The 21023-nt window shown below is 42.6% G+C and overlaps 1 protein-coding gene across 1 annotated transcript in view; it reads right to left on the reverse strand.

Moving 5' to 3' along the window:
* ITGA8 (integrin subunit alpha 8) overlaps positions 1–21023 on the reverse strand; it is a 791003-nt gene that overhangs the window by 461529 nt on the left and 308451 nt on the right. Inside the window, exons 12-13 of the mRNA XM_069648404.1 lie at positions 18558–18763; positions 14387–14578 (exon numbers count right to left, since the gene is read on the reverse strand). Coding sequence (XP_069504505.1) covers positions 14387–14578; positions 18558–18763 — 398 coding nt within the window. The remainder of the gene's footprint in view (positions 1–14386; positions 14579–18557; positions 18764–21023) is intronic.

Below are 21023 nucleotides of genomic sequence, written 5' to 3' on the forward strand. Positions count from 1 at the left end.
TGTATTATGTAAGTGAATTCTGCAAACTGGGGAGAGGCCATGTTGCATTTCTGCATGAGCTGTTAGATACAAGTAGAGCATGCACTGGCAAAGCCATGTATTTTTGGCTTTTGCCATAGCTGCTTGAGAGACTGGAGGAACGATCAGTAATGTTGCCCGCAGCTTTGTGTAACCCAAGAAGGCCCAGTGAAGCTCTAGCTCTGCTTAGGTTGCATGCGAGTGGAACACAGCATTGCATCGCTTCCCTTTCCTCCGGCTTTGTGAGGTAATTAGCATTCATGAGGTACTTTGCACCAATGCATTTTCATTAGAAGAAAGGACCTCATCAAGGCTGCTTGTCTGATGTTAAAAGTCAATGGCATGAGTGTGCAACCCGAGGATAGCCGGGTTTTCTCCTGCTCCTCTACGGTCCAACCTGTCACATCCCACTATAAGCGCTCGTCTTGGGGGTCCCGCAGGAGAACCCGTTACACTGTTTCTTTAACCCATCCCAATATGGCCGCCTGGACACACCGTGCTTGCAGGACTTGGCTAGCTGTTCCTGATTGCTGTTGGTCTCTGCCCCTGCTGTGTCACGAAATGGAATATCAAACAAAAAAGGTTGCAGTAACCCGTAGATAAACTGCACATCCTCCTATTATTGATTCCTATAAGTTCATATGTAGAGAACGTTGCCTAATCTCCTCCAAAAACAACAACCCTATTTGAAGAGTATATATTTAAGGTACAAGACAGCATGTTCGAACTCATTTGTTTAAAATGTATTTCATCATATTTCAATTGTGGATTTTTTTTTACAAAATGAGCATATCAAAAAATATATTAATAACACATCTATAACAAACCAATTGCTAAACAATACGCATTTTATCACATCAACCGAAAAGAAGCTCACGTCTCACATATCATTCCTTACATACTCTTTCATCCCCATACATACAAACAACCACTCACACTTGTGCAAAGAACGCAATCATGGTAGTTTTGTTCTGTGACTCAGAACATCCCATCCATTGGGTTTAACATTTTAATAATTCAAAATACGCCTATTTGACATTGTTTTGTTTATATAAATATATAAAACACTGGGTGGATGTTCCAAAGTGATTATTTATGGACACATATTGATCCCCATATTTTATCTGTGTGAACCCAAGTCAGAGCCAGCTCTGGAAAGAGTAGGCTCTATGGTGTTGTCGACTCGAGTTTCAGGCCGCCAGAACGGTCTATACAGCTTCCATCTGGTGCACCTCATCAGGACGTATACATTACAAACAAACACAATTTCTAAAAACAAAGTTCTGATTGATGTGAATTGACAAATTTCATTCAATTTCCAAGTTAATTTCTTTCGCTTCACAAAGTGTTACAAAATGGTAATACAAGTATCTTTTTTCCTTCAGAAGAGTCGCTTTGACTAACAAGCTGTTTTTTTCTTTCTCTCTCCCAAATTGTGAAGAACCTCAGGTAGGTCTCCTTGTGTGTTATGCACAGGCTCCGGACAACGGCTGCATTGTCTTCTTAGTTATAATGTTGTGGTATCTGTGGGGGATTCCTGTCAGTCACTGGTGGGGTGGGTATAACGATCTCTGTGAGCGTTCACACTGTTGGTCCACCTCTCTTAAACGGTGTGCAGGCACCCTTCTACTCGGTCTGATATTAGTGAGGCGTAGTCATCAGAATTTGTGTATCCACACGTCTATATTACGGGCTCCTCTTCTTCCATATGTCTGTAAATCTTTTTGGCATGTCCTACTGCTGACCGTCTGCTCTTTTCGGTCGTATCCCATTATATGTTCTAGCGAAATGGAATATCAACAACCTGAGGCTATGCCACGGTGCGTCGCTAGCCCTGAGCATGGAGCTTCGTAAGTACGCCAACCAGGACATTCCATTCCCTGGTCTCTTTCTGATATATGCTTTAACATTTCTGCCTTTTCCAGCTCTTCCTCGCAAGCAGTTACGTTCGCTTTCCACGTCCTCCCTCTCAGACTCCCATTCCATGGCGGCATTTCCCTTCCACCATGCACAGACGTTAGCTACCGGCATTCTGATAATCTCTTGCCGCCCGAGTCAACAGAACATGGTAGGACTAAGCCCTCACATTTCCACATTCATTAACTTGCGGATCTTCGCTGCATTCATATTTATCATTTCGTTCCAGCAAGACCTTGTTTCTCCGAGCCCCCGTCATTTCGGGAGTCACCCCAGCAAAGGAGTTTCACCTCCGCTTCCGCAGCGTACAAGTCCATTGTCTTCCCACCAGAATACTGAGTAGGTTGACAGGGTTAGAACTGATTCTTTCTTTTATTCTGCGGATCTACCTTTGCTTCACACAATCCTCCTTCTTACCTCATAGGACTCTCCTCCTCTCCAATTCTCAGACAGGTATTCGAGGTTTTTGAGTTTTCACTTTCTTTTTATGTAGGCATGGGATAGGCATTTGGCAGGCACTGACCTAATGGTATTACCTAGATCATCTGAAAATGTTGAGAGTCCCTGGGCCTATGATAACAGTGTTTGGCAACTACCTATACACTTCTGGCTTGGTCATTGCTATTTTGCAACTGGACTTAAGTGAGAAATCACACATACTGCTTATAAATCAAGTGGATGAAGGAACACTTGGTTAAGACATTTCTATTACAACAGTAGAACAGTTGTAGCTGCAATCAAGCCATTAACTCTCAGTCGAAAGCTTAGAAAGAACATTGCCTGTCAATAATCAGGTCAAAGTGTGATTTTGATGATTTCTAGATTCAGCTCAAAGAGACCTCAGGGGAATGTGTTTTGGGTGGGGAGGGTTAGTAGAAAGAATGGGCATACGATTAGCATGGGCAGGAGCAGTCAGTGAGTGGGTAAATAACCAAAAATCATCCACAAGCTGTGTGTCCATCCTCACATCTCCTCTTCCCCAATCCGAAGTACAATGCAATAGTTTAGCAGATAAGTGGCACGTAAGTGCCACCTAATAGTTAAAACTAAAAATGACATTAACATCCAATTTAATATTGATAAAAGACTCTAAAATGTTGGACACAATCAATTTGCTTTTTAGAGGCGAAGCAATATGGAAAAAGTAGACATTAAAGTACAAAACTGTAAATGCTGCTGCATTTATGATTAATTAAACTAGGAATAAATAGGTACGAAATGTGCATAGTTGTCTTGTTATTATCTTATTGAGCACTACTAAGAAAGTGTATTAATTTACATGTTATGTGCATCTTGGGGACGCTGGTGTAGGGTGCCGCAGATCTCAGAAAATGACCTTTGTATGTCTGCACGGCTAATGTAAATGAAAGACAATGGCCCTCATTACGACCCTGGCGGAAAGGGGTTTACGCCGGCGTAACCCATGGCGTACCTTTCCGCCCGACTACGAGTTCCCGTAGCGCCATGGTGATTTTTACGCCTGCTTTTTGCAGGCGGAAAAATCCATGGCGCTACGGGACTTGTCGTTATTTACGCCACCGTAATTTACGGTGGCGTAATTAACGCCTTCCCCACTCCCATTATACCCTATGGGGCAAAAATGGGAATGGGGAAGGGTAAATGGGGATTGGGGACTTACCGCCCCGCCAAGGTCGGAATGGGGTGGTAAGTCCGCCAACCCCCATGGCGGAGTTGGCAGCTCTGCGCCATGGACCATGGTGCAAATTGCACCATGGTTCTCCGCCAGGGTCGTAATGAGGCCCAATGTGGAGAAATATTAAATTGAGCACCTTATTAGCTGCATTGTGGAGATTCTGACGAACAACACATGTTCTGTTGTTTTAGTTGCAACAGCAAAATCCTTTTCAGCTGGATGGTAAGACTTAAACACTAAAGGCCTGATTCATGGAAAAGTGCGCATTTGTCCCGCAAAGGCATGCACCGGGAACGACACTGCGCGAGCTTGCGCACTTAATAATTCAGCGCGCACCACGTATTCATGGAATAATTTGCGCAAATTAACTTTATATGCAAGTCGCAGCCGGAACACCCCGGACATGCCCCAGCGCAAAGCAAAAACAGCCAAAATAGCTACCTTTGTGTGCTCCCCCAAGCGTGGATAAATCCACCGTTCAAACAGTGCATGTTGTCCCCTGCAAGCAGGCCTGCATCTCGGGGAACCTGCACGGGGTCCCCCGTAACTGTTACCAGCACCCCGACAACATGCTTGAAAAATATGCGCCCAAACGCCCGTAAATCGTTCCTGCACCCCGCTACACTGCATATGCCCACCCCTAAATCAGATCTGAATCCCGGCTGAGTACACGCACCCCTAAGTCTGACACCCGGTCTTACCTCTGCGCAGTGAATCCTATGTGCAAGTGTCTGCACGCCTGCCTTCAGGTGGCGGATTGTATGAGGGCTTTGCATGGCTATATCCCTGCCGAGAGGTTGTGTGCTCAGATCCGTGAATACGTATCATGCCAAGCAATGGTGGGTATGTGCTCAGATCCGTGAATACGTATCATGCCACGCAATAGTGGGCATGCGATGGACTGCCTGTGGGCCGTCACTCGTAAACGCCCACATTTTGCCTTGTTCTTCCTCATTTTCCGTGTACTGCCCCTACCCTGCCCTCTGCGCAAGCCACGCCCTTGCTTTGTGTGGTGTCTCACGCAGGGCACTCAGCCTCTTGCAGCGACAAGCCAAGGCTGCGCGAAGTCCCCGCAAAGTATAAAAAGTACAGCATAGTCAATTCCATAAATCGACAAACGGGATTTCGCGCGCAGTGGGTGCAAAGTGCCTATTTTCCGTGCAGGTATTTCCATGATTCAGGCCCTAAATATATGTTGTCGCAGAGTTAAAAAAAAACAAAAGACATTCTAAATAAAAAACCCAAATAATGTCCCTAACCTCGTGGAAGCACAATTGTGAAGTTTAACGATTCGGAAGAGGCAGTTGCGACCAAATGTATTTTCTGCGCCTGAGGCAGAATGCTCACCAGATTGTTCCACGCTTGCTTACACAACAAACCGCATGATGCTGAAGAAAGCACTTTAACTGCCCAGCCCTCAGCGTAATGATGTGTCAAAGGCGAGCATTAAGAAAATGGCACTGCTAATAAACAGCAGCACACAAACAATCTAAATTGACGATTTCGGTTTTATGTTGTGTGTCTGTTCACATGCCGTCAACAGGCCTGTGATGCATCCATCATTGTAAAACGATTGACATTTGTTAAAAAACGTATCGTTTTTGCTTTTAACCGCTTTTTTAATGAAGCAAACAAACGAATGGGAGGCAATAGGGATATGACAGTGTAACAATATATTTATTGCATTATTTAATCAGAAACTTTAAAAACAAGGCGGCCAATCGGGGAAAGGCAGGTGCGTCAAGCCACATCTGATGTTTTTGCCCCTCACAGTGCTTTGTCAAGGGTGAATTGCCATTAGTATTTGTCCTTTATTTGTGTCTACGGACTAAAGGTCATATCGGCCAGCAGTGCTTGGGGACCATCTTATAATGAATAATTTTATACCTATATTCTCCAAGGCTGTTGAAAATTGAGTGGAATAGATCTGTTCAAATCCTAGCAAATCAAACAAATGTTAGTTCCAAATTCTCATTTCGTAAAAGTACACATTAAACGCACAATATAGAAATCTCTAAGTCCTCTCATAAAATGCCATTTCTGAACAATATTAGGTTTTCTTAAATATAAAATATTTTCAATAAAATCATAAAAAGAATCAGCCACATTCTTGCAGGGAAGGGAAAATAGCAGCGTCTTGGCCTCGCCTAATGCGCAAACCTTGTACAATATAAAAATAGGTAAAAGAAACTTTTTTCTAGGTATCTTTATAATAAAACCAAGAAATTAAAAATGAACAGTCTTCCATCGTAGTGCCATTGCAGGCACACAATGTTGTTCTGGCCTCCGTCTTACTACTGGACTAACTAGCCACCACTGAAGCTCGTGGTAGGCAATATGTTCTGAGATTAAATATTATACCCCTTTTATGTTATATGATATGTTATTTATAACGCGCTTAATACCCAGAGGTCTCTAAGCGCGGACCCAGGGATCGAACCTGTGGTGCTCCATATCGTCTTGTTTCCCAGGCGAGCACGTTGCCTACTCAGCTATCCTCCCGAGACATGTGGGTGGACAAACCAGTCTCCATAATTCTCCACACTCAGCTGCAGGCTGTGCTCCAGAAAATATTGTGCCGTATGTTTTTCCATTTCACTGCTTTGCCGGATTAGTTCTTTATTCTCTACGACGGCGGCTGTAAGTTTTGAAATAGTTATTGTCCCTTCCTCGAACAGCCTAATTGATGAATTACTAAAGGCCAGTGAAAACAGAAGTGCCTTTATATATTGCAGCCTACCCCACCTCTGATATCAATACGCCCTCCTGTATGAGCCAATGTGAAAGATGACACTCATTCGCCCTGGTACACTGCAGTCTTGCCCACAATATCAGTGGTTTCAGGCTCAAGGTATCAGAAATATAGCCACAACCTGCCTCCAAGTGCAACAAATATATAGGAGCACCCAATGGTATACCGAAATAACAAAGCAAAAACGTATTTTCTTTATGTTGAATTGGGGTTATACAAGCGTGAGCCCCATATTTCGGGCCCCTTAGCTGGCTGGTACAACTTTGGCATTATACATGGGGTGGATAGTCTCCAACAAACACCCACCAAGGTTCTTGCTAAATCTCAAAACTGCCCCATTCACAAATTGTGCTAATTCTGCCACCCGGGAACTCCATTCTATGTGGTTCTTAAAAACAATCCCCAGGTAAGAAAATTTGCTCACCCATTTCAGAGTCCCAGTGGCTGTAAGAATCCTAGGCAGTTTGCCTTACGATGACCCACACACATCACCTTTCATTTAGCAGTATTCAGGCTTAAATTGCGTGCTGCCATAAAATCCACAAAACCAAAAACCAACAGTTGTAATGCTTTAGGTGTTTGTGCAAGTAATGCAACATCGTCTGTGTAACCTAACTCAGGAATGACACTACCTGCACCTTTTTGCATATCAGTTGTTATGGCCCAGAGCTCACTAAATAAAGAATGTATGTATACATTAGACAACAGAGCTGTCCAGACACAACCCTGCCTGACACCTCGTGTAGATTTGGAAGCCGGCCACAACTTACCCGTACGAGATAGGCAGACCGTAGCAATCAGGTTTTCATGCACGGACCCCAAAATAGCAAGAAGGGGTTTAGGTAGACCAGTCCTCAACACAGATTCCCACACCTTCTACCGATTGACATCATCATAAGCTGAGCTAAGGTCATAAAACCCAGATATAACGGAGTACCATGCCCTAATACATATTTTTCTGCAATCAAAACCTGTTATAAAGTCCCTACTCCCCTATGAAAGCCATATACATCTGCTGCCCCCTTTCGAAGGGGATAGAAATAGAAAGTGGTTGGGGAAAATATGTGTTGCACTGATGGGTGAATACATGTATAAGCTTCCCAGCCAATATAAAATGTCCCAGGTAATTATAACTATTGATACTGGAATTAATGCCAACTGAATGGGTGCATGGATTGTATTAAATGGTCAATAAACTAAGGCAACATAAGGTAGCTCCTATGGTCACCTACAACTTAGAAATAGTTTGTCAAAGTATTAATAATTATTCCTTACAAAATTGAAATGCGAATCAATTTCTAGCAAAACAGAAAAAGAAATCCTTGCCTTCTATTTCCTTTAACTACAAAAAAGTAAATATGATCAAAATTGAAAAAAAACATGCTATTAAAATGTATATTCATACAAAGAAAAAGGGGAACAGGAAATATATATCTTCAAAGCAATATATATGATTCTTCCATTAAATAAATGTGTAATTACTACATTGGTATTTTCTATGATAATTTAACCTGATGTTGTTCTTATGTCATTATAAATATATATAAAATTCCTCATACAATTAATAAGTAGAATATGAAAACTGTATGAAGAAACTAAATGAAAGGGACAGTTGCTTCCCAAACATACAGACTTCGTGCATTACAGAAACAGATGCAGGACTTCACTTATATTATAGCCGTGTAGTTGAATAGGATGAAACATAATATCTATCATCCAACTGTAGTAATTACATTTTTCTCATGCAAGCATTCGCTGTACCCATATCAATTACCATTTGGTGGAAAACAGGACTAACACTGATGGTGTCATCAATGGATAGCTAATGTTAGCTATAGTCATATATATTTTTGCTGCTTCAAATCCCTGCAGATCACTTAGCAATCACTGCAAATTAATACATGTAACTAGTCATAATTTTAAAATAAGTATGTGCTTTGAGCTTTCACTAGCATCAGGAGCGATGAGTGTATCCCTCTCATCAATAGCTGTCTACTAAGACGCTGCATCCTAATATTTTCAACAAAGATTGTTAAAAATAAACAATGGCTACTCATTGAGATCAAAGATCATGCAAGGCCACCGGTAAAATAGCTCAGTGGGTTGAGTGCTCGCTGCTGTGATCTGTGAGTAATCTGCAGGTCACAGGTTAGAACCCCGGCAAGGTGGACTCAGCCTTTCATCCTTCTGAGTTTGATATGTAAAGTGCTTTGGATGAAAGTGCTATATAAATAAAAAGTTATTATTTTTATCAATACTAGTGCTGATGTCATTTGTGGACCAAGGGATCATGTGATGTTACTTTGACCATCCTTTGATTTTGGTAAATTGATGACAATAATGGCGTCCGTAGGTGTTTCCCTAGTGTACAAAATCTCTTGGACAATTTGAGCTTATATTGTGAAGCTCTGTAAAGAGCAAATACTTGATTCTAATTCTACAAAACATTTAAAAAGAGAAGTCACTGAAACAATGAAACACTGTTAGTCTTATTCTGGTCTTTTTTCCTGATCACAGAAAATGTACCCGCTGGTTAAAGCATGGAGGATCAGGTTTCACTGATCATGCCAAGACTCGGCCCGTTCATCTGTTACATTAATGTGTTTGTTTTGTAATATTCGCGAATGTGACATTATAGGTAGTTGGAAGTGCAGTTTCTCCTGATGTCTGACAAAGACGATGCATCAACACTGAAGACCAGGGGACATTTCCTTATCTAAGTAGACACATAGATGGTACCAATTGTTTAGAGCCAAATGCAGTATGACTACATTGCTAGGCCCAGTCCTTGGTTTAAAGCAATTGATGGTCCCATAAGTTTGAACATGTTCTACTTTGTTATGTTATGTAATGGGCATTTGTATAGAGCCTTTCACAATAGGTATGTTCTCAACGCGCTGTAGGTTAAGCTCCCTCAGTGACTGCAGTCCAGGCAAGTATAAACGGTCAGAGAAGTAAATATTGTGTGCATGCCCTAGGCATGTGTGCAGCTAGGCCAGATTTATCATGGGGGATAGCTGCATTCTAATAGTTGTTGTTATGGTCAACGTGGTAAAAGATTATTGTGTGAAATGTCTCTCTCCTGTGCGGTTAACAGAACACTTCTGTGAACAGCATTGTTTTTAGGCTATTAGGCTAGGGGATGCCTTCATACTTGGGACCACAACATTCCATAGCTGGCTACATTGAACCTTCATTGATTTCCCTCCATGTTTTTTTTCATTTGAATTTCTTTAGCCAAATTTGTTTCACAAATCTTTGAGGTCTATTGATGAAGAGAATGAGAGACTGTGATAATATTTGCCAAAGCTAGGAGGCAGCATATAATATGTGTTTGCTAGATCATGCTTCCTTGGTCCTCTGCACTTCTCTGTGGTAGCCTTCTACATGTATTTTTAATCTATTTTTATTTTCTGATGAGTTGTTTCCTTCATTCTCGTCCCAATTTGCTTCCATGTATCTTAAGTATTGTGAGTTACTGGCTAAACCACCTATTGATTCCATTTTTTTCACCATGAACAGATCTGTTGAACTGTGGGAACGGAGATGTCACAATAAAGATTTTCATTGCTCCATTTTGGACTGTCGTGTTAGTTTTGGGGACTTCTGATTATTTTGAAGGTCTCCTGGAAAAATGCAGGCGTTACTTTCATAGGGAATGGTCGGACATTTGTTGGTGTACTTCCACAGCGGCTGTTCCAGTCTCATGGATAAATATGAGAGCCTGCTTTTGAGTGGTAACGGTTAATTGATCAATGAACCAAATTGTGTTCAGAATTTCCCAACTTCGTAAGGGATATTTACCTAGAGGTTGACATCACCCAATCATAGAATGTTGGTGGATTAGATCTGGAAGTAAAATACCAAGCGCAGGACATGCCTAATGACAACTGATTTATGATAGATCATGGATAGGATAAATGAATGGTTTGTGTTATGAGGACATTGAATCGTCATGCGCTTGAATGAGTAGCATGAGTTATTTCTGATCTGATTGCATTGAAGCCATTCTCTGTCTGTGATTGCTGCTCTCACTCCTCTGCCAGATGCACAGCCTTTATGTTAGATCTTGTAACCCACTTTATGAGCGCCGTCAAATATAAATGTTATGACTGAATATCTCAAAGGGGAGGTAATGCCAGAGTGTCTTCAAGTTAAAAATGAGCCAAGAAATTGGATTAGATAATGAAACATGTCATTAAAATGCACTCACTATTTCAGATTTTTTTGCAGGCATTGGATGGCAGGAGAGACTTAGAAAAGCCCAAGAAACAATGTATGGAAGATACTACAATACAAGATGTAAAGCAAGGTTTATAGAATTTGAATAAAGAAGTAGACTACTTTAGGAAATATACATTGAAGAAGAAAAACAATAAATGAAAAAAGGATATTCAACAATTAGTAAAAGATGAATACAGGTTACTCGATAAATCTTTTCAAATGAAAGTATATTTAATTGATAAGTGGAGTAATATGACATTAAGATCTTAGGGTAGTTGATTTGTCAGTCAGACAACTTACCTGACTTGTGCTTTTAGAAATCCAAACCTAATATAGGCAATACAGAGACAAAGGCCACAGAGATAAGTTTAGCTCTATTTCAGATAAGATTGTGAGTCCAATAGAAGAGGTTATTGAATTCACATTTGGATTTGTACTTTTGGATAGACAAAAAAGAGGATGGTTGTTGACTGTACATTTGTGATGTTTTTGTAGGGAAAAGAGGCATTTGGATACAAACGGCTGCAGGACCCTTTTCAGCTAATGACATCAATGATGAGGACATTATGGCAATCCACATTTGCCTTGTATCAGATTCCTGCTTGCCCTGGAGGTGGAGCGCAGAGCAAAGCAGGTGGGCAGGTGAGGGTATCAAGCCTCCTGGGCAGCTTCAAAAGTGTAAAAAGAAGGGCAGGTGATGCAGGCACAGCTGGGAATGGCCTAACAGTCTGACGCTTACTGTGTTTTTTGTATTTTTTTAGCACTCAATAATTAGTCAAGGATGATTGCAAGCAATGCAGTGATTGTGAAATAATTGGGTGAGAACAGAGGGACACATTAGCACCTAAATCCCAAAACCCCACAAAACCCCAGTTACTCTATCACACTGCTACCACTTCCAGAAAATAACAATTACAATGAATAACTATATAAACCCTGTTTGGAGTACAGATAGGAGGGAGATGACATGTGAGGAGGGACACCCAATTTGTGGGTGTTGTTTAGCTATTTACCCGCCCATTGACTCCCTTTGCCATGATGATCCCCACGGCCATTCCCACCAACTATCAACCCGTCTCTGCCCAAAACACATCCCCCTGGGATCTCTTTGACACCGCTCTATCAAGCAGTATCAGCAAACGTTCACCTGTCAGTGTTTTTTCTAAGCAGCCTGCTAGGAGTTAATGGCTTAAATGCAGCTGTAAATGGCTACTGGTGTAATAAACATGTATTAACTAATTGTGCTTTCAGCCACTTGATTATTATCTGCTCCTTGCACTGAACTCCTGTTAAAACCCAGCATTGCAAAGAAAGAACAGGGGGCTTATGTATAGGTATTAGTTTGCCAAGCACTGCTTTCATATGGCCAGGTAATTACGCAATGTCCAGCTTTTCCAATCTTATAGCCTGGCGGTAACATTATATCAGTGCATATCGGTGCCTAGCAAATGCTAATCAAGTCCTTAAACAAAAGCCCAAACTGTTGGCTTTGCTGATGCTTACTGTTTGTGAGGAACTGTACGTTTCAATCACACCAATACTCTGCATGCAGGTGTCAATGACTAATACAACAAGGCAGGTATCTTTACCACAAAGGTTCATTTGGAGTTTATAAACCAGAGAAAGGGTTATAGACATCTCATGTCCTCCTACGAAAGACGAAAGATGATCAGCCAGCCCTGGCTTTTGTACTTCCATAACTTTGCATTGGTTTACTGGTTGTCCTGCATTTATTGTGGGGAAATACATCTACAACTACTTTCCAGGAATGGAGAATGCTATGATGAACGAAAACATCAAGGCTTAAAGAGCATTCCGACCTGGCAGGGGACAGCTCAATAGCTGTTTTTCTGCAGGTGTTTATTTGAAATAAGCCTGTGAGAAAGTAGTGTGTCACTGTTACTAGCTTTCATATTTTCTCACTTAGCAGTCTTCACATGCCAGGTAACGCCTGCTTTAACATTTGAAGGCAGCAAAGCAGTTATTCCTCCCCATTTTGGATGCACCTTAATAATTTCCAATTCAACTCTGAGTGTAGATGTGTTTGATAAAACAGTGCTAACGTGGCAGTAATACTGTTACCGCCACATTACCGCACACATTACTACAGGTTTGGTGGTGAGGTGGAGGATTTTCCTCCAGCAAAAAGCTGGAGAGAAATCCGCCACCTTACTGTCAAAAAGTGGTACAATTGGCAGAATTACCACTGGCAGAATTACTGACGGCAGAATTACTGCCGGCGGAATTACCACCGGCAGTAATTCTGCTGAAATCCCAATGGAGTCCTATGGACTTCAAAAATTGGGGACTTATATCACCTACGACCACTTGTAATCCCGCGGTAAATCCAAGGGACCGTGTGGTGTTAACAGTAAACTGTTTAGCAGTACTTCGACAGATTTACTGCCAAAATGTCACCAAACTTGTAGTAAGGCTTTAAGTGCTCTGGGGAGATTTTTTTCCATAGTGCTTTTAGGAAGGAAAGAGTGGGGTTTTATAAGATATTTACATGGACGATGTTATGATTTCCACTGCCTCTGCGTTGATAATTGTATGCAGGCGTTTAATGGTGCTGCAGAGGTTCCAGTCTACCATGATGGAATGGAGATAACTGTAAAAAAGGTGGCCATGATGGATTGGGGTCAGACAAGACAGTGGCGGATACAATGTTCCTGCCAGATCATAACATGGTGCCAGAATATACAGATTAGTCACAGCATGTTTCTGGTGCTTTTCCAAAGACATGTTGGATCCCAAGCACTACTACCAAATGTATATTTTCTGGAAGATGCAGGGCGTTGAGAAAACAGGAAAGTGCATCATTTTGGTTTAAGAACTCTCTATCACTTTGCCCTCAGCCTCTGGTTTCTCTCACCCCTCCCTGATCTCGAATGTCGCACGACCATTTTAAAACTCCTGGATCTGCCACTGCATATGCCTACATACAGACGTCAAATTCCATGGGCCTCATTCCGAGGTTGGAGGTAGTCATGGTGCTGTTAGCGCCATGACTACCTCCAATACCGGTACCGAGTCCGCCCTTGTTCAATGGAGACTGACCGGTCTATTCCGACCTTTGCGAGACCGGTAAATCCCCATTGAATTAGCCATTCCCCTTTCCCATTTCAGCCCCCATAGGGCTCAATGAGAAGGGGGAAGGCGCTAATAATGATAACGCAAATTGCGGTACCGTTATTAGCTCTGTAAAACCAGGCGTTAAGGAAGGGACCCGCTAAGGGACCTCGGAATAGGGCGCAAAGGGATTACCGGCACTGATGTCCTTAACGGTGCATGGTATCCCTTTGCGCCCACTTCGTAATGAGGCCCCATGTGTTTTTGTTTGTCGTATGGTACCGAAATAATAAAAAGAGCTGTAAAAAAAAAAGCAGACATATGAATAGCACACACAAATGTTATGGATACTTTGACTATAAGTACATCAATATTTACGTGTTAGACCACGCCCGTCCAGTAACTGCACCCTTCAGACAAGTCCGCATTTCTCATTATCACAACATATTAAGGCAGTCTCTCTTGACCTTCCAATGGTGGACCATGGGAGGAAATTGATTATTTTGTTACAAAACACCCATAGCAACGGGTCTTTTGGTTGTAGCCACGGATAAAAGCTCATGGGCTACAACCAAATGGCTAGCTAGCCCCAAGTCCTGACAGCCCAGACATTAGCATAGCCCGGGATCTTTTTCAGACCTAGCAACACCCCTCTAGAAATGAGTAGTGCTTTAGTAATGAATTCTATAGAGTGCGTATGGAGACACATCCTGCCTCCAAACTTAATGCTCTGCCACAAAGCCTCCTACCTGGATATTCATTCTTATCGATGTCGGAATCGCCCCTGATGGTGAAGCCAAATCCAGCAGGAATGGCCTGCGAGGGCCAGGCTCCGTTCAGCACCTGCGATGGTTTCGCAATCAGACCAGTTTTGCATCCATTGTAGATGTATACTTTCCCTCGCCTCTCCTCTCCTGCAAAGGGGGCTCCCACCGCAACATCTAGAGCCATGGAAAGAAATATAGGTCTTAACAATTCCCACAAAGCAATACATTAAGGGCCTAATTCACAGAAGCGTTTCAAAATGGCAAAACCCCATTGGGAAGAGCTCTGTGCACTAGGCCCTGAATCTCCATTGCTCTGCTAGATGCAAGTTTTAGATCGTTTTTTCGAAGAACATATATGTTAATGTGATTAGTAGTGGAAGAAGCGCTGCCAAATACAGTACACATTGCATGTTGTACGTCTTCTCGTCTAGAAACACTAGTGAACAGGCACGTCATAAATTACATATCATATCATATCAAGGGCAGACGCAAATGATCCAACGAACATCATATTATGACTAAAAGACAGAGTTATAATTCACACCACTGCAAGAGATAACAATAATTAAAGTGTTTAATACAAAACAGACTCACACTTAAACAGAAAAGTAGAGCAAAGCAAACACTGTTCTCTCAAGCCTCTCACATATGGGTTCCTTTGCATGAAATTGACAGACGATCATTTGCAAAGAAGGCCCACACAGAATGCCCCAGAAACATACACATTGAGGGAATTATGACACATCACTCAGGCAAATGTGTGCTTGAATACATTTGCCATCGCCCACGACCCATACCAATATTTTTTGCTCCACTGGGTGTTCTTAAAGTAACGCTTAGAAGGAAAAAAACTAAACATTACGAAAACATGCATTATTATTTAATGCACAAAATAAAGTGCCATAAGTATGTGCAATGATTCTGGGGCTCAATGCCTTGATGGAGGCCTGCTATGTGGCAATGTGAGTGGGAGGACAGGATTGGAAATGGGGGGTTGCGGCTGGTGGGTTATTGTGCAGTATGTTCATGAATGGAGGGACTTTTTCTTTCCCCCAGTTTTATAATATTTCATGAAAAACTACAGCTCATGTTGCATTCTCGGAAATCAATTTTATTTGTCTGCAGGAAAAAATGAAAACTTGTTTTAATTGAGTGCTTGCTAGAATAGTTTTACTGCCTCACAGCAATGTAAATAAACAGTGTTACTCTTACCCAAGAGTACCAACCCGGCTGGTATTTAAACCAGTGATTTGCAAGTTTAACCAAACCTCAGCTGGCGCTTAATTAACTGAGCTATCTTTATTGAGCTATTTGTGCCAAATGAAGCTAACTTTTACTGATACGTGACTTTTTTCTCTGTCAGACACATCTTTGAAGCCATAATTGTGGATGAAATACACATTGGGCAAGTTTTACCAGAGTGTTTTACAATGGTGCATTCACATTGAAACACGCTTTGCAAAGCAGGCCCATTGTATTCTATACCCGCAGGTCTGTCAACCCGTAAGCAGGCGATTGCAGAATTATTGGACCATGCAAAAGTGACTGTTAACTGTTAAACCTTAGTTGGTCTGTGACTTTTATTTTCGTAAATGCTAACTTCAACCACCCACAAAATTACCCTCGTTAAACAGATCATGTTACATCTTTAAAAAAAAGAAGTGATTATAGCTTGGTGCCATTTAGTTCTTTGATTACATTTTCAAGCCAGTAAAGGTTTCTTCTCCCATCAGATACCAAAATGAAAAGAGAATGTTTTCCTGAGAAAATGAAATCAGAACAATGTAGAACACATATTTGCTTAACCTTGATCCCATCGGGGAGCCATTCTTTTACAGCTGTTTTCAGATAATTCCAAACAGGTATGTGAATGAAAGAAAAAAATCACTATCAATATCTATCGTACGTTGTAGGCTGGAAGCCAAAATATCAACATTGCCCTGAGGAAGGGAGTTGGGCCCGAAACGTTACGCTGGACGGTTTTCATATTCAGGTGCACTCATTTTAATAAGAATTATGTAATGGCCGACACTTGCTATGGGTTAACCTGCACACTTGTGGCCAGATTATCGAAACTGTGCACCAGTGGCGAAATTTGTTTCACTGCCAAAAACATTGTGGCCATATTAGAAAACCTTTGCACCGTGACAAGTGCAATTGTGCTTGCTATTAGCACTGTGGCAACGTTTGCCCTTGGGCAGAAAACTGTTCTTTCAATGCATTTCGCCCTGATGCTAATGCCATGCAATTTTGCACTTGCACAAAGTTTCCATAATCTGGGCCATGGTGTACTGCCTGGCAACTACTGAAGCAAGCTGGCGCATCTATAGAGGAAGATCAGAGCAATCAGACTTCCTACCAGCTCTTTTACTTGTCTTCACAGCCCTACATCCTGTGGCCATTGATGACATTCAGTTTACGTGTGGAATTCTGCTGCAATCGTGCGTGTGCAAATGTCGCTTTTACATCGACAGTTGCACGTGCGCAACTGCATGTGTACTGACACCAGTCCAATTGCGCATGCGCTTTCAGGATGTGTAATTGCAGCCTCATTTCGCCGGCCTCTCTGTTTTCTTCTGAGATGTCTGCTGAGCCTTGGCGTGCAGAGATTAATTCTGTGTACCCTGGCAGATTCCCACATTCCTGAGAGAAATCAGGGATGAGTTCATGGGAAAGAACACTATTTACAAATATCAGAGGCGTCAGTTCACCCGCCTTATTCCAGATGAACGGAAAGTGTTTTCGTGATGGCTCATGTTAAAGACCATCAGCTGCTGAAAGGAGGGAAAGCCTCTTAAATAAACCGCCACTGTCGGATGGAGGCCCCCGCCATCAGTGAAAAGCCTATAATGGCCGTAGGATCCTTGGAATTGAGCCTCCAGGTGCAAAGAGAGCTGTGCTTTGAGGGATTTCCCTAAGTCCTGTAAGGACTGTAAAGAAATGGTAACATCATGCCAGAACTGTGGGCCATGAATAGAAATGGACAGTCTACACATGTTATAGTTGTGCTAACAACCAAAGGCTATTGAAATGAATTCAGAGACATGCTCCTTCCATGCCTCATGGAGCTGGATGGAAAAAGCCTTCTCCTTCCATGTATGCTTTGCCTTCGAAATAGCAGTGCTTGGCAAGATTGGTGGTAAAGCAGGTGTGTTGCCAGTGATAAAACCAGCTGCATAATTTTGAGTCTCATGAATCAGTTTAAAGGCATTCCCTGGCTAGTAACAAGTATAAATCATTAATATTGCACTATTTGGTCAATAATAATGTGTAATGATTACAGTGACTTCCAATGTCTTTCAAGACGGGAGGGCTTTTCTTCAGTTTTCTAGGCTGGACAAACAGGAACTCCCATTCCATACCCACCCTATAGGGCCAGAAAGATATTGCACCAACTATGGCCCCAACAGGTGAGCGTCAAATGAGTGAGTGATTGAGTGAGAGTGTGAGTGAGTGAGCGATTGGCAATAATGGACAGCAAATAGGTAAATGCATCATAGTTGCCCAATGTATGGCTCCTAGGTTCCAGTCTGCCAGTCTGCACAGAAAGGTTCTGTTTTCTTACAATGGATGGGTATAAGGAACCAGAGTGGAGAATGGAATCTTTGGTGTCAGGAATGATATTAAGAACGTATGCCTAGATACAATCGTTCAACTGTAAACCTTCTTTCAGTGTTTATTTAGAATTGGTGGTGCCATTATTTTCTAAATACAAATTCTTCTATCTGGATATTTGTGAAAGAGAATTACAGCTACACCTGCAGGTTATCCCAGTTTACAAGCTATGTTTAGGATTCAGCTTTAGATGGAGGCACCTCAGTGACATGGGGTCTTGTAGGCACAAGCCCTGAGACCTCTTTAAGACTCTTTCATTTGGGGGGAAGCAGTCTGGGTCAGTTATCACTTTTTCAGAAAGCAAGAATAGCTTTCAGTTCAGGAACTGGTTTTGGAGATGGAGCATCCTGAATCTGTATTGCCCCCTTGTCATATTGGAAGCAGTTTGAAATTCTCTGTTGGGTGCACAGCAGAAGTGGTGCACGTAAGATGCGATTTCAGTGATCGGGGTCACTCATCATCGTACAGCCGTATAACTAAGTCGCACTTCGCTTCTAGGCACTTTCCGACAAAATCGCCTTCAGGATAATCAACTTACCATTGTATCCATCTTGATCCAGATCGCCAAGATGCGCAATGGCGCTGCCAAACCTCGCAAAGACATCAGTGCCTTTGAGGACCTGGGCATCTTCAAAGTAGAAGGCCTGCTCCTGTAAGTAGAGGTATACCCGCCCCACTTCTCTCGGCTTGCTCTCAAACTCGCGGTCCATGAAGAGCGGCGCGCCAACCAGCACATCGTCCAGGCTGAAATGAAAAGGGATCCTCAAGTTAGTAGTCGTTTCAATGTAATGTAACAATGAGTAAGATGGTGAGCACCATAGAGATTTGATCCAGACAGGCATCATGCAGAACTGCATTACTTATATTTGGTGTCCCACTTTGTATCCAAATGCAAAGGCCTTACCATACATCACAAGATGGCGGAATTTGCAAACACCATAGGACTCCCATTGGCCTATGACAAGTTAGAAATAGGTCCCCCTTTTACACATATTGTAATATAATCTATGCTTGTCAGTATGGGATGTTTGGTAAACTCACAGGTGCCATATCTGCTTGTTTTTAGGGAACAGGTACAAGCTCTTCGAAAGTTAGAGAGTCATGTGTCCGCCAAAGAGACCCAGCCTACCGAGGCATCTTAGATTTCTAAGAGAAAATCATCAGGTCCCTATAATGGATTTGAGCATTTTACAAAAATCCATTCAACCATTAGGCCACCTTCAAAAACCCAGGAAGCAAAGAGAACGAAAATAAAAAACATTTTTTATTGTAAAGGAAATTCCCCATTGCACTAATTCCTAAATTATACCAATGGATGTTCAAGTAACATCGGATGAATGCACTCTAAAGAGAGAGCAGGAGCCCCTCCATGGGACTGTCCACTCTCCTACTGAGAAAAAGTGTGCAAAACCTTCCTGTAGTAACTGGTTGGTCTGCCTGGACGTTCTTCTAGTGCTCAAGCCAAGGTTGTTGCAGGTGCCCCAGACCCCCACATTTATTAGGGTACTCATTGACTCACAGACCCACATTCAAGTCGGTGGACATGATCCCGTCTGCCTTTCCTGCCCCCTGGATTAGTACATGCCCATGGGAAAGGCTCCTGCATGGCAGAGGAGAGTAGAACGAGATGATCTATAGGGTCCCAGCCACCCCTATAGTACTATATGTATGCAAACAGACTTCCTCGAAAGGTTGCCTCTAACCTGTAATGCAAGGCCAGGCACATACACAACCCACTGCATGAATGTTGCATGCATTCCCTTGGCACATCATATAATGCCTATGTTACAGAAGCTGTGCCAGGCACCAGGCAAGGCACCTGGTGCCCAAGCCTACACCGCCTGCCAGGGCTTAGTGTTTGAGGATAGGTGAGGGTGCTTCTGCAAATGTTCACATAGCCGGTGTGGCTGGCCCAGCTGAGAATGGTGCAACACCGCTCCTCAGCAGGCTCTGCACCCACTGGGTTGCACAAACCATCTACAAGAGCAGTCTATGCAGAAGACCGCTCAGTCTTGTATTTTAGGGTGCAGTGCAGCAGGTGGGCTGGTTGAAACACATTAGTGAGTCATTTTTGTAACACAAGATTGCAAAACGTGGTGTTAAAACCAAGTATTTAAGGGCTGTGCCTGGTGTAACACCACTTTTTGCAGTACAGCAGATTTTGGTCATTTTGGCAGGTGAGGGCATTGAACAGGATTAGCATTGTCACCTGCCATTCCCGCTCCGATGTCAATAACCACATGATTTTCATCCAGCGTTTGGCTTTCCTACTGGCTGGAAACCATTGGATTCATGTGGACTCTGCCAAAAGCACGAGCATTAGGAACCGTGCCCATTGCAGGAGGCACGAGCCCTTCTTTGCACTACGAAGTTCAAAACATGGGTGTAAACCTGTTTTCCCCAGATTTTACACACATGTTTTGGACTTATTGGTGAAAACGAGGAACACTACATGGAGGGGACCACATAGTGGTGACCCCTGCGTGCAATTAACACTTATTACATAATTACCCCCTACACGTTTTCTATTTCCAGAGGATAACACTAGACCTTCAACATTTCATATTTATTTTTCCATTTATCGACCTCGGAAGGATGAAAGGCTGAGTTTGACCCTGCCGGGAGTGAAAGCGAGCACTCTACTCGCTGTGCTATCAGACTGGCTACAAAACGTGTACACAACGTTTTTCAATGGGACTTTCCCATGTTAAAACATTTGTGTACATCATCGGGCCCTTTCTGCACTGCCTTCCATACCTACTGCAGTTTAGGGCACTGTGTGTCGACTCTGCACGCACCTAAATATGATAACCACACAGCCTTCTAGCACATAGAAGTAACTCCATTTTAAAAGCGCTCGTGTTTAAGAGTCCAGTCTTTCAGAAGCGCTTCCAGGTCATTCCTTGTCGCGGAATAAAAGCGGCGGCTGTTCCCCAGCCATCTGTGAAGGCCATCAGTACTCGTGGGTCTTTGGTAAAGCAATCAGAACCCCCCCCCCCCCCCC

Source organism: Ambystoma mexicanum, chromosome 2q (genome assembly GCF_040938575.1).
Source record: "Ambystoma mexicanum isolate Mex_15411 chromosome 2q, UKY_AmexF1_1, whole genome shotgun sequence".
NCBI lineage: Eukaryota > Metazoa > Chordata > Amphibia > Caudata > Ambystomatidae > Ambystoma > Ambystoma mexicanum.